Genomic DNA, 13,802 nt, shown 5'->3' with positions numbered 1-13,802 from the left:
CAAAGATTAATTGCTTTGTGCTTGAATGGAAACCCAAAAATGATCACCCTGACACAGCATCCCATGGTTTCATAAAGGCCTCTAAGTTCATCTTCAGTGGTTTGTCATGTTAATGAACATCCTACTGAAGGCTCTTCGGATATGTGAGGTATGCTATTGTGAAAGACATGCAAATATCAAACCACATAATAGAGCATCGGTTAAACTATTCTCTCCGCACAACACTTCAATCATCAACTTGATCTGATGTGCTACAACTTTGAGTGACAACAAAACTCATATTTGCTTTGAATGTTTAACATTCTCCTGATGCTCGAAGAGGAGGTACAGACCAGAAGGGAAGGAAAGTGAGAACGAGATGACATCTGACCTCACTAACTACAGAGAACTAGAACCTTAATCAAATATTGTAAATCTGTGGCACTTCTGATCTGAAGAAATGGGGAATTACACAGAAGAATTTAGGAAATTAGATAAGGAAATGAAACCAGGCTGAAGTGGTTCATGCGCTTTTCTAGAGTATCATATGCGGTTGAGAAGATGACATCGGGCCGTCGTGCCATTGGCTGCGTGGCATGTAACCGGCGGGGGCAGGGGCGTGTGCTGGAATGCAGGGTTAGGGGTGCAGCTATGGAAGGTCACGAGGTCAGGGTCATACACACACATGTCCCCCCCCTTCCCCCAATCATACACAGGGGCCTCTGTGCTTCTGTCAGTCCATAAATGACTCCAACACATGGACGCTCTCGCTCGTATTCTACGCTGCCCCCGTAACCCACTGACATAGCAAACACACACAAACCACTGTGCTGCTCCCCTGTCGGTGGACACACCATTATTGTTCTCCAGGGGTAAAAACAAACAAAATACTATTCAACCCCAGAGGACCTTGTTCATCCCTAGAAATACACCATCCGTACACTTCCAGTGAAACATTTATTCCCAACGCTCCCAAATCGAGGTACAAGTTCTCCCAAGGCGACCGATGTAAGAAAAAAGTACAGATTGTATCGCTGCAGCGTTTAATAAGGTCTCGCACTTCAACGTCATCGAAAAGTCCTGCCTGTGTGTGTGACATTTACAGGCGTTCACAGAAATAGCATGACGGCGCAAGCATTTGATGGACCTGATGGGAAACTAGGCAGTGCGGAAAATACAAAACACGCTCGATCGCTGGCTGTCTCGCACAAACACACGCACATGCTGCCGAACAGGATACATAAGCATGTAAACATAGAGAGGTGCCTGTTGATTTTGAACTGGTTCCAGAGAGACCTGAACAACTGAGGCGGCTGCATAACACTGACTAAAATGGAGCACACGGTCTCCTGTGTGACAATGTGAACCGGCGATAAAAGGCTGCTAATTATTCCAAATTAACAATCTATTACACCTACATGGAAACCAGCTTACAGTGAGCATGACAACGAAACACTCACAAACACACAGGCAAACATGTAGAACAAAGCAAATAAATAGAATAAGCAACATGAAACACATGAAAACTGCAGCTGAAATTTAAAACGTGATATAGCTGCTATTACTTAAATTTATTTATTAGGGCTGGGTAGGAAATATTGATTTTAAGCGATTCTCGTTTTTACAAACGCTATCGATTCTTGAATTCCAAGAATCGATTCATCTAGCCTGTTTTCAGTTAATGAATGGAACATTGTAGCACACCTCCCATACAATTAATCGCAATAAGCTTTGTGCTTTGTTACTTTTGATATGAAACAAAGTCTCCGATTTCAAATTCTGTGCATTTTTTATTACAATATTCACAGAATAAAGTCAGTGTTGGCACCGTTTGCTGTGGAGTAACAGATCACTGTAGTGCCTCAGTTCAAGAGAAACAGCAGAATGAATAGCATGTTAACTGATCATCTCTTCTGTTTTAAACAGTTACAGGACAAAATAAACATGAATGAACGTCTGAAGGTATGTTAAAAGAAAGAGTACAACTTACCGAAATCTATATCCTGTCTCATGTAATCGCTCAGTCAATAGGCGCGTTTTCATCACATTACATATTTGCGCAAAACTTTGCAGATATTTTATAAGTATTGCGAAATGACAACATTCCCATTAAACAAAGTTTTGCAACTAAAATGTAATTTTATCCTTCTCGCTAGAAGTCATGGCAATGGATTTTGGTGGGATTTGGGCTATATTTAATTAAAGGAGGCGTATGCGTGTATCTTTACATGTGACCTGTAAAAAAAGTTTTCATTGCAGTATTGCAAAATATTCCTTTTTTGAATTGCCTGAAAAACCACCTCATGCAAGTGTATAAACTTTTTTGTGATATATGGCCATTTTTGCGAAATTGACACGTTTCCATTAGGTGTATTTTTAATTCGCTCAATTTGAAGGGTAATGGAAACGCAGACAGTGTTTCATCCGATGAAAGACATCAATATAACTGCTTGTAAACAATGACACTTCACATTTACCTCAGAATAAAACATTCAGTGGCCGTAAACTTGAAAAAATTTGCCATGTAGTGTACCTGACACATATCCAAAATAAATGATATTGAATCAAATTGGAATCGAATCGCAACCCTATTATTTATACAGTTCAAATTTGAATTGCATTCTTTATAAGGGAATCATTGAATTATTCACTTAAACGATTCATTCAACAGCACTGACTCATTCAACAAAACTAACAAAAAAGGAACTGTATTTATGAGTGAGTCATTTAATCGTTCACTCAGGCAATTTCTTTAAAACACCAAAACACAACAATAATAATAATAAATAATATCGTAACTGGCTATGTAAGTTACTCATTATTAATTTCTAGTTTATTTATCCGTTGTGTAAAAGCAATATCACACTAGCAACTGTTGAATATCTGCAAGCATGTTCATTTATTTTAATTAATAACATCTTACGTAATTATTCCCACTGAGAATTTATTTTACTAATTTAAAAATTAGGCTATTTGACAAGGTCAACACAATATGGTTGAAAAAAAAAAATATATATATATATATATATATATCATAAATGCCTCTGGGGGCAAATAATGAATACTGAATACAATTCTGACACTGATGGTTAACACATACCTCTATAAAAAAATTACAATACAATATTACAAATTAAAGCTGCAATCTTAACCACAGACTCTTCACTAACGACCATCTCATGAGACGGCGCACAAATTACAGGGTTAGCCATTCAGGATACTGCTGTACTAAATACACACTGAGGCCTGATGGGTAGACCATAGTTAAACCACAGACACTTTCAGATGTTACATAGGAAACAAGATCAGCCAGGGTCAGCTGAGGCCTATTTGTGCAAACGCACAGAATCCGGAAAAGAAGAAAGCCTGAAGAGGTGCGCATCATTCTCTGAATTCATGCAAAGTGGCAGTCAGAGAGTGAGAAACTGATAAAAGCAGAGTCTCTTATCTAATGCGATTCATGTGGCGAAAGCTTTTTGATGAAGTCGATAGTGTCAGTTTTACAGGGACCGACAAACACACACATGACTTTATCAGTATGCACACCATACCGACGCTGTTGTCACCTCCTGTTCTCATAACAAACCACGGCTTTCAGAGAAAATGCTCTCTCACCGAAATGCACTACGTATTTATACCGCTGTGGGTGTTTGCAGGTAAGAACACAGACTAAAGAGATACTAAAATCTGATGAAGAGTGAAGCACATGGAAACCACATCCTATACTCAGTACTGTATCTTCGTCTCACTCTCTTGCTCGCTTGCATACTCAGCAGCTGAGCTCACCTCGTAACTATCGAGGTCAGAATGTGGCCCGCACAGCCGTAGACTGATAAAACCGCAAGGTACCTATAGTAGTTATTGCCACCTGACTTAAAGCAACATTTCAACCCCTCTCTGCATTCCATCAAACTGAAAGTCAACATACATAAAAATGGCATCGTCTCTTTGATTTAAGATGAGATATGTGTGATATGAAACTATTATCTTGCGAAAAGGGAAAACCAATGCTACAAATTCAAGTACACATTTTAGAGCAGGTCAAGAGGTCAACCACAAAACCTTCATTAATTTCAACTTTATACACCTTCTTAGTGATAGTGAAATTTTGGATAATGTTGTCTAAACAAATCACAGCTGAAAGTGTAATGTGGTTTTCAAATGTATTAATACTGATAACAGCAAATAAAATGAACTTATGAGGTAACGCGTTTCCTTCAGATATCGAAGACTCACGCTGTAAAAAGTTTCACTGCCAACTCACACACAAGCAAACATGCCACGCTTTGGGATATAAAGTACAATTATTTATCAACTATATTAAAGAAAATAACTTTAACTAACCCAGACATAAACTCACAAACTGAAAAGGCAAGCTCATTTGCACTTTACCAAGTAGTCACTATTCTTCGAATAAAAAATACAATTTAACATGCTAAATACTACAAAAATGCAGAGTTCAGCTAAAAACAACAAGCTTTACTTGTGAGGAGAGGAAGCCAGGGTTTATAAAAGTGAAAGTGACCATAAAGTGGTAAGACTTCACGCAGAGCCGGACGAACTTCATTAAGGCGAGACAAAACTACAACGCATCGCGTCACAGACTGTGTTATGACGTTGTGTTGATACATTGTTGTGTTGTGTTGAGACAGTGTTGATACATTGTAATAAATAAAGTCCGTAAAACTTCGAGCAGCGTGGGTGGCGGAGTACGACCGTGGAGAAAATCGCGATGTGACAGAATTGATTGTGATTGAGAGAGAGAGAGAAAGCGAGAGAGTCTCAACATGGATTCCCAAACTTGCCACAATAGGCCTCCTGAACACGGCTACTGAAACTTCCTGTAGTTGGCGGGACAGTAGCAACTTCACAAGTACACACTGGACAAGTAGATACATGTTACGAAATGAATACTTGCGGCAAGTATGCTAACAGTGATTAAAGTGAATTCAAACTACTGGAAAGCATTCATCATTCACCAATCGGGAAATTAGTGCGCAGCTCTGTGTTATTAGACCTCGCTGCACTTTAAAAGCGTAAAGGCCTGTATTTAAAATCCATAGAAACTGGGCTATAAAGTGGTTAGTTTATAAACAAAGTAGGGAAAACGTTTATTAAACACTCCTGTGAGAATGCGGGCTTCCATTTTGAATGTGCCATGCATGCTACTGGTTCAAAGCTGGCGCTTGAGTTGCACAGCTGGTACGCGCAGGAGGAATATTTTTTAGGGGGGAAAAAAGGTATTTAACATTTTGCTGGGAATCCACAGCATCGATTTCGACATATTTCCAAGAACGCCAGAAGTACAGGCTTGCTGGTTTAAAGAAGTAGCCATTCAACAGGTCCAGCGCGCTTTGCGCTGTCAGGACTGGAAGAAACTGAAATGAAGCGGTCATTAGGTTTGAATGTAACTATTTAAAGCAAACCCGCAAACTGGAGAACTTGTTAACATCAGAACTACTAGAATGAATTCGCTGAGCTGGACAACACGTCTAGACTACCGCGACACTTCAGGTTTTAAAATGAATGGACATTATTTTAACTGTATATTATCGACCTGATAATGTAAACATGGAAACCAAACAGTAGTGAATCAGTTGACATGTCAGAGTAGTAAAAGTAACTTTTCTAAAAGTTAAAAGTCAGTTGTGAAACTAATGCATTCGTTTTGACATTGCTGACTGGTGGATAATATACAGAAAGCTGTTTGTGAAATCCTGACTCAACAAGCTCGCAAGTCAAAGAAGTTGTGGCCGCACTTGATCATGAATGCCTGCGTAACTTACCCGCGTCCCCCGGGGTTTTCATGGTGAAAGTTATCTGCCCCTAAAACACAGCAAGCTGGGTTAAGTTGTCAGTTCAGCAGTGGCGAGACTCGGCCTCTCCCGCACCCCCGTCTCCAAAAGGCCAAACTTTTGTCCAATGTTCAGCGCTCTTGTTGCTCCCGCTGTACGCGTTCTGGCCTCTTTACACGATCCCTCTAAACCCGCCGACCGACAGCGCTGAGTTTGGGAAAGCGGCTCAGTACTTCCACTGGCGCGACGGGACGGGGTGCAACGGAGTTCCGAAACAGCGCTTTCCCTTCTGTCCCGGGAGCGATCGATACAATCCCAACACGGCAGAAAAGCAGCACTCAGCGTCTCTCTGTTACACGCGCGCGCTCTTGTTCCCAGTTGATGATTCTCGCAACATTTTATCCTTGTGTTAGTTTGTCATCTGCTCTCCCGAGGCTCGCCATTCGCAGTATATCAGTCAGTTTCCCATTCTCTCTTTCACACCGACTTTTTTTCCTTCCTCCACTCTCCCTAGTCTGAAACTACTCGCTGTCTCCTCCCCCCATTTCTCTCTCTCTCTCGGGTGTCGTGTTTCGCTCGCTGCTGCCGCACGGGGCCGCCCACACGGTCGGGGGAAGGAGGGGAACGGGGCGGGCGGTGGGGGGGGGCTCGGGCATTGGCTGAGTCACGCCCCCTCACCACGAGCCGAGGCTGGCGTCACTGCAGCACGAGGCGTCGTTATGGAGACCGCCATAGCCATTGTTCGTGATGACATCACATCCGCGTCCTACGAGAACTTGAGATTCAGCGTCATCGCGCCCGTTAACGTCAGCAACAAGTGTTTTTCGAGCTAATTAGCCCTCGTTCTCTTTCATTTAATGATAATTATCTTCCCCCATCGAGAGGTAATAGCGTGTCCAATAATGATTTCCGGAATTTAGCACGCAGGATCAAAGACTGAACTCTAAGGGCACTTTTGGCCACTCTAGCAAAACAAATTTCAGATATTCGGTGGATTATGTATCATATACATCATATATACATCATATAGTTGTAAGGAACTAAATATTTTCATATCACTAGTTTCAAATCATACATTTTACATCAAAACATTTGTATGTAAGGTTGCTACACTTCACCTGAAATAAAAAAAAAAAAAAAATATATATATATATATATATATATATATGTATGTATGTATGTGTGTGTATGTGTGTACTTGTTTTTGCTACATTGTGGGGACCAAATGTCCCCACAAGGATAGTAAAACCTGAAATTTTTGACATTGTGGGGACTGGCTTGAGGGACCCATGGGTACAAAAGTGAATACAGAATGAGTTTTTTTGAGAAAGTAAAAATGCAGAAAGTTTTCTGTAAGGGTTAGGTTTAGGGGTAGGGTTAGGGTAAGGGGATAGAAAATACAGTGTGGAGAGTATAAAAACCATTGCACCTATGGAGAGTCCCCACAAGGATAATAAACCAGACATGTGTGTGTGTGTGTGTGTGTGTGTGACCCTGGACCACAAAACCAGTCATGAGTGTCAATTTTCCGAAATTGACCTTTATACATCATCTGAAAGCTGAATAAATAAGCTTTCCATCAATGTATGGTTTGTTAGGATAGAACAATATTTGGCTGAGATACAACTATTTCAGTATATGGAATCTGAGGGTGCAAAAAATTCTAAATATTGGGAAAATCGGCTTTAAAGTTGTCCACATTAACTTCTTTGCAATGTATATTACTAATCAAAAATTAAGTTTTGATATATTTACAGTAGGAAATTTACAAAATATTTTCATGGAACATGATCTTTACTTAATTTCCTATTGATTTTTGGCATAAAAGAAAAATCTATAATTTTGACCCTTACTATGTATTTTTGGCAATTGCTACAAATATACCCCAGCGACTTAAGACTGGTTTTGTGGTCCAGGGTCACATATATATGATATTTAAAAAAATCATAGAAACAAAACAGTCATGAGGAGTCTTGACACACTGACTTTAATTTGCCACACAAAAACTTTTCAAAATATGAATCCTTTTTAAAACAAAATTGCTACAGAGAGATAGATAGATACAGGAAAAAAGTAAACATTTTCAGAATAAATTCATGAAATTGCACATTTTATCCTCCCTTATTTTTAGCATTAAAGGGAAGATGAGACTTATTAAAAATGTAATCAGAAGCATATAACATGAGCTTGCATATTTTGTGTGTGTGACCTAATGACCACAATCCCACTGAATTCTGTTGGCACGTGCACAGAGAATGAGAATACTGCAGTGTGAGAAAGCGCGTATGTTTGTTTCCTGTATGATTTGAATGTGATCCATCTGCTCAAGCATGTACATCCTGTGTTAAGGCTGAGCACCTGAACCATAAAAGGACCCCCTTCCCTCCCTCACTGGTGAACAGTTTTTGAGTAAATGTGTCTCTCATGAGCAGTGTAGCATGTCTCCTGTTCTAGATTAGCACATCCTACTGCTAGAAAACAGGGGACTGAGGAAGGTCGGAACAAAATATCTTTAAAGGTACACTAAGCGATTTTACTTCTTTTTTTCTTTTTTTTTTTTTTTTAAATAATAACATAATTCAACCATCATCAGACACTTTTTCACTGACAACATTAGTAATGGCTGATTGGCTTTAGTAATGGTAACAATGGTAACATTAGTAATGTTGCAAATGATTGATTTTCATGACACTGCATTCATTCCACTGGGTGTCAGTATAAATCTAAGATGGCTGACATATCTATGGTAGCCTGTTTTTGCCACGAGATAAAAAAAAAAAAAATTAAGATAATTGCGACTTTTACCTCACAATAATGAATTTATTTTCTACGATGGCGTTTTAGTGCCACAATAAAAAAAATACAAAAAATGTACGATTATGAGATTAGAGTCATAATATTTTGAGAACAAAAGTCAAAATTTCAGAATAAAGTCATAGCAATGCGAAATATTTTAAGAAGTAAAAATGACGAGAATAATGTCGAAATATTTTGAAACTAAAGTCTGAGGTACGACTTTGTTCTCGTAATTTTGACATTATTAAAATATTTTGGACTTTATTCTCGCATTGTTATGACTTTGTTCTTGTAATTTTGACTTTATTTTTAAAATATTTCGACTTTGTTTTCGTATTGCTACAACTTTGTTCTTGTAATTTTGACTTTATTCTCAAAATATTTCTACTTTATTCTTGTAATCTTGACTTTATTCTCAAAATATTTCAACTTTATTCTCATAATCTTGACTTTATTCTCAAAATATTTCAACTTTATTCTCGTAATTTTGACTTAATTCTCAAAATATTTTGACTTTATTCTCGTAATTTTGACTTTATTCTCAAAATATTTCGACTTTATTCTCGTAATTTTGACTTTATTCTCAAAATATTTCGACTTTATTCTCGTAATTTTGACTTAATTCTCAAAATATTTTGACTTTATTCTCGTAATTTTGACTTTATTCTTAAAATATTTCGACTTCATTCTCGTAATTTTGACTTTATTCTTAAGATATTTCGACTTTATTCTCATAATTTAGATTTTATTCTTAAAATATTTCGACTTTATTTTCGCATTGTTATGACCTTATTCTGGTAATTTTGATTTTATTCTCCAAATATTTTTACTTTATTTTCGCATTGTTTTAACTTTATTCCCGTAATTTTGATTTTATCCCAAAATATTTTGACTTTATTCTCGTAATTTTGACTTAATTCTCAAAATATTTCAACTTTATTCTCGTAATTTTGACTTAATTCTCAAGATATTTCGACTTTATTCTCATAATTTTGACTTTATTCTTAAAATATTTCGACTTTATTTTCGCATTGTTATGACTTTATTCTCGTAATCTTGACTTTATTCTCAAAATGGTTCGACTTTATTCTTCTAATTGCAACTTTTTTCTAGAAATATTATGACTTTAATCTCGTAATTTTAGATTATATTTTTTAACGTGGCACTAAAATGCCATCATCATTTTTTAGACTTAGAAAAATCAGAACCCCAAGTTATAAACTCAGAATTGTAAGACAGAATCTCGCAACTGAGGGGGAAAAAAAACCTCAGTATTGTCTCAGTATTTAAATTCTGAGAAGAAAAGTCAGATATAAACTGTCAACTGTAAGATATAAACTTGCAACTGCAAGAAAAAAGACAGAATTGTAAGATGAAAAAATCAAAATTAAACTGTTTTTACATTTTTATTTTGTGGTGAAAAAAGAAATCGTAATTGTGAGAGGGAAAAAGTCTGAATTCTGAGTTTATATCTTGCAATTCTGTTTCTTTGTTTCTACCACAAATTAAAGAAAAAGTCAACTGTGATTTTTTCCCCTCATAATTCTGCCTTTTCTTCTCAGAGTTCATGATTATGAGAAACACAGTCTGATTTGTGAGATATAAACTAGAAAAAAAGTAAAAACTGTGAATTTTTTTTCCATTACAGAAACGGGCTTATATACATATCAGCCAGTGCAAAATAAACAAAATATCGGTGAGAATAATGCTCTGCTTGAAATATCAACATTTCACGTCATTCAGAATAAGATTTTTTTAGCAAATCATCAAATAATCTATGTGATGAGAATGTTCAGGCAAGACTGACAGGATGGTCTGTGGTTTTATGAGCTTTAACCTGATCAGTTGTCCTTTCCTCTGAGAGGAAACTGTTGTCATTGTGCTGTGAGCTGTTATGCGTATTGTAGTGGTTCTCATGATTGTGCTTCTTGTTGTTATTTGTGCTAGTCAGGCTGTAGAGTGTCAGCAGTCATTTCTGGTCACAGGAAACAGACGTACCTCAGATAAGCATCTCAGCTCCATAATGCTGCTGCTGCTGCTGCAGTCCATGTGGACGTGTGTGTGTGTGTGTGTGTTTTGGAAATATCCAGTGCTGTCACATCTGTCCGAGACACCCTCTGTTTTCTTTCCCCAGGAAAGAAAACAAGAGCAGTTATTGGGATGGGCAATTTCCTTTGACTGTAATGGACAATAAATACAGTGTACTATTGTATTTACCCACAATTTTCCATTTCCTCTCTCTCACACTTGCATCTTGTTCTTTCTACATCCTTCTCTCTTCACCTGCTGTATCTCTGTTTCCCAGTGTGATGAAATGTCTTCAACTTCAAAAAAGAAAAAAATCGTTCTTGTTCTGCTAACCGCTAAATCACTATTCTACACTCTCAGTCTCTCTGCCAAAGTACAATACATTCTGCTGTCCAATTCATCCTAGTCATCCTTGTAATGTTTCACTTCTGTATTATTCATCCATACCATAATTTGGTGCTATCAACCTTCTCTTCCTCCACGTCCTCTGTTCTCCTGATTCTCTTCCACTTCTGGACTTTATGTCAAGTCTGTTAGCATGGTAAACTCAAGGTTATCAGTTTCTAAGAAAACTTCCTTACTGTTCTCGCTCTCACATACAGTGTGTTTATTGACACACAACTCGTCTTCTCCTCCACAGTTCTCTTTATGTTCAGGTATAACCAACAGCACTCTCACAAAGTCTGCTGGCTTCCCACAAACATGGAAAAGATGGAGCGACTCCTACTCTGTTGGATTTTTGCACTACTGTATGGAAGGTGTTTCCACTTCAGAGTACGACTGACAAAAAATAAAAAAAAAAAAAAAAATGTGCACAATAAGGTTCCATATGTTAACATTCCATTAGTTAACCTGAACTAACAATGAAACATACCTCAATTAAATACTTCAATACCACAATGAAAAAGCATGTATTATTCTTAAAGTTAACGGGATAGTTCGCTCAGAAATGAAAATTCTGTCATTAATTACTCACCCTCATGTCGTTCCAAACCTGTAAGTCCATCATTTATCTTCCAAAATTAAGATATATTTGATGATATCCAAGAGCTTTCTGACAGAAAGGTAGTAAGGACAATGTTAAAATAATCCATGTGACATCAGTGGTTCAACTGTAATGTTATGAAGCTACAAGAATCCTTTTGTGCGCAAAGAAAACAAAAATAACAACTTTATATGTTACACTCTTAAAAATAAAGGTGCTTCACGATGCCATAGAAGAACCTTTTTTGTTTAAATGGTTCCATAAAGAACCTTTAACATTGTTTCACAAAAGGCTCTTCAGATTATAAAAAGGTAAGACAGAGATGGTTCTTTAAAGAACCTTTGATTGAATGGCTCTTTGTGGAACCAAAAATGGTTCTTCTATGGCATCGCTGTGAAGAACCTTTTAAAGCACCTTTATTTTTAAGATTGTACCTGATCTCATGACAAAAGCGTACCTGTGAGAACTTTTTCACAAGACGCAAAATACGTACCAATATGTTCATACGCTCCAAAAAATGCTGGGTTATTTTGTTAACACAAGTGCTGGCAGCCCATTGGGTCATTTTATTGGGTTATTTTAAATTTTTTACCCAGGTGCTGGGTAGTTTTTCTGTAACTAAGTTGCTTGGTCATTTTTAACGCTGGGTTATTTTTTCTACCCAACCGCTGGGTTGAGCCTGTCTCTGACGAAACAACCCAGCTGCTGCTCTCTACAGGAGAGAGCGGTTCTCAGCGCTGCCGATTTGCACTTCTTAAGCGAATTAAAGGTTTGAATACATTGTATTTCATTTATAAAGTCTTTACTGTGCTGTAAATTGTATTATTTTACGCAGCGCAACAAAAGGACGAGATGAAACACGAGGTCACAGTCTGACATTCGCAGTTAATCCAGCGAACAGCAGCCCTTCACCGGCTTAGATTTCGGCGACACACGGCATGAAAATTATCACTATTTTGGTAAAAAACGATTACAGAGAATGGTTGAATACACTAAAATTAAAATTCTACTTTTAAATGTTAACTTTTTATGTCTAAAATGCTTGTTAAATAAGTTTAAATGTATGTAATATTGTAAATTATGCTGTATTCACCCAAATAAATTAAACTTGTCTTGTGTTTTGTCCATGTGTTCTTGCTTAATAATAAATGTTCATCTTTTAATTATTGCTGTTGGCTCTAGTAATTCTGTGTGTGTTTATAAGTTCCAGTCCATTTTAAACCAGCAATATAATAATTTTTAAACAATAGTTTACTATAACCCAGCATGTTTGGTAAAAACATTTAACTCAACCAGCTGGGTCTAAATAACCCAGCAAGTGGTTCAGTCCAATATTTACCCAGTGCTGTGTTGCCAAATATCCCAAAAGTTGAGTTGTTTTAACCCAGCATTTTCTAGAGTTCTATCACTGCAGTTTCCAACAGAATCGCTTGTAATCGTTTTCGTACATAGTTAACTACAGCTTGCCCTGGTGAAAAAACCAGCATATGCTGGTAGCTATGATTTTGATGCTGGGATGCTGGTTAGGTATGTTTTGATGCTGGTTTATGCTGGTCCTTTGCTGGTTTATGCTGGTCATGTTGCTGGTCAAGGACCAGCATAAACCAGCTAAGGACCAGCATAGACCAGCAAAGGACCAGCTTAAACCAGCATCAAAACATACCTAACCAGCATCCCAGCATCAAAATCATAGCTACCAGCATATGCTGGTTTTTTCACCAGGGTTATGTTTCGCTTTCATGAGGGGGAAATAATTTGACAGGGGGTCGAAAATGGAAACAACAACAGACGCAACAAGCTTGCTCGGGATGTGGAATACTTGGGTAGGAATTTCGTGAAAAACATGACTCACGATGAAAAAGCTGAAAGATGAGATATCGAAAAACAATCTAAAACGGCATGCGATTGCGTTTTTAGGTCACATTTGCTTTGTTTTCATACTGTCTGGTAGGTTTAGGTGTAGTGCAGATGGTACGATATTTTACAAAGTCACGGAACAGAGTTTGTAGCACAACTCAACGGACATGTCAAGTCAGAACTGCAGTGACGCAAGCAAACGTATCATATGTACGTTATTTTTTTCTGGGGACAAACAAACTCTTTTAGCGCCACTCAGTGGGACATTTCTGTTGGAAACTGCAGTGATATGTTGTTGTTGGTACGTATTTGGCGTCTCGCGAAAGTTACCACAGGTACGCTTTTGTTATGAGACCAGGTTG

General features: G+C 37.7%; 1 protein-coding gene across 1 annotated transcript in view; it reads right to left on the bottom strand.

Annotated features, from left to right (window-relative positions):
* erfl3 (Ets2 repressor factor like 3) overlaps window positions 1-6,329 on the bottom strand; it is a 59,357-nt gene extending 53,028 nt beyond the window's left edge. Inside the window, exon 1 of the mRNA XM_051131939.1 lies at window positions 5,766-6,329. Within this exon, the coding sequence (XP_050987896.1) occupies window positions 5,766-5,787 (22 nt within the window). The 5' untranslated portion in view covers window positions 5,788-6,329. The remainder of the gene's footprint in view (window positions 1-5,765) is intronic.
* Between the last annotated feature and the right edge of the window lie 7,473 nt (window positions 6,330-13,802).

The sequence above is a fragment of the Labeo rohita genome, chromosome 16 (genome assembly GCF_022985175.1).
Source record: "Labeo rohita strain BAU-BD-2019 chromosome 16, IGBB_LRoh.1.0, whole genome shotgun sequence".
NCBI classification, from domain to species: domain Eukaryota; kingdom Metazoa; phylum Chordata; class Actinopteri; order Cypriniformes; family Cyprinidae; genus Labeo; species Labeo rohita.
The sequence above is the reverse complement of the archived record's forward strand: the minus strand, read 5'-3'. Positions and strand labels throughout refer to the sequence as shown.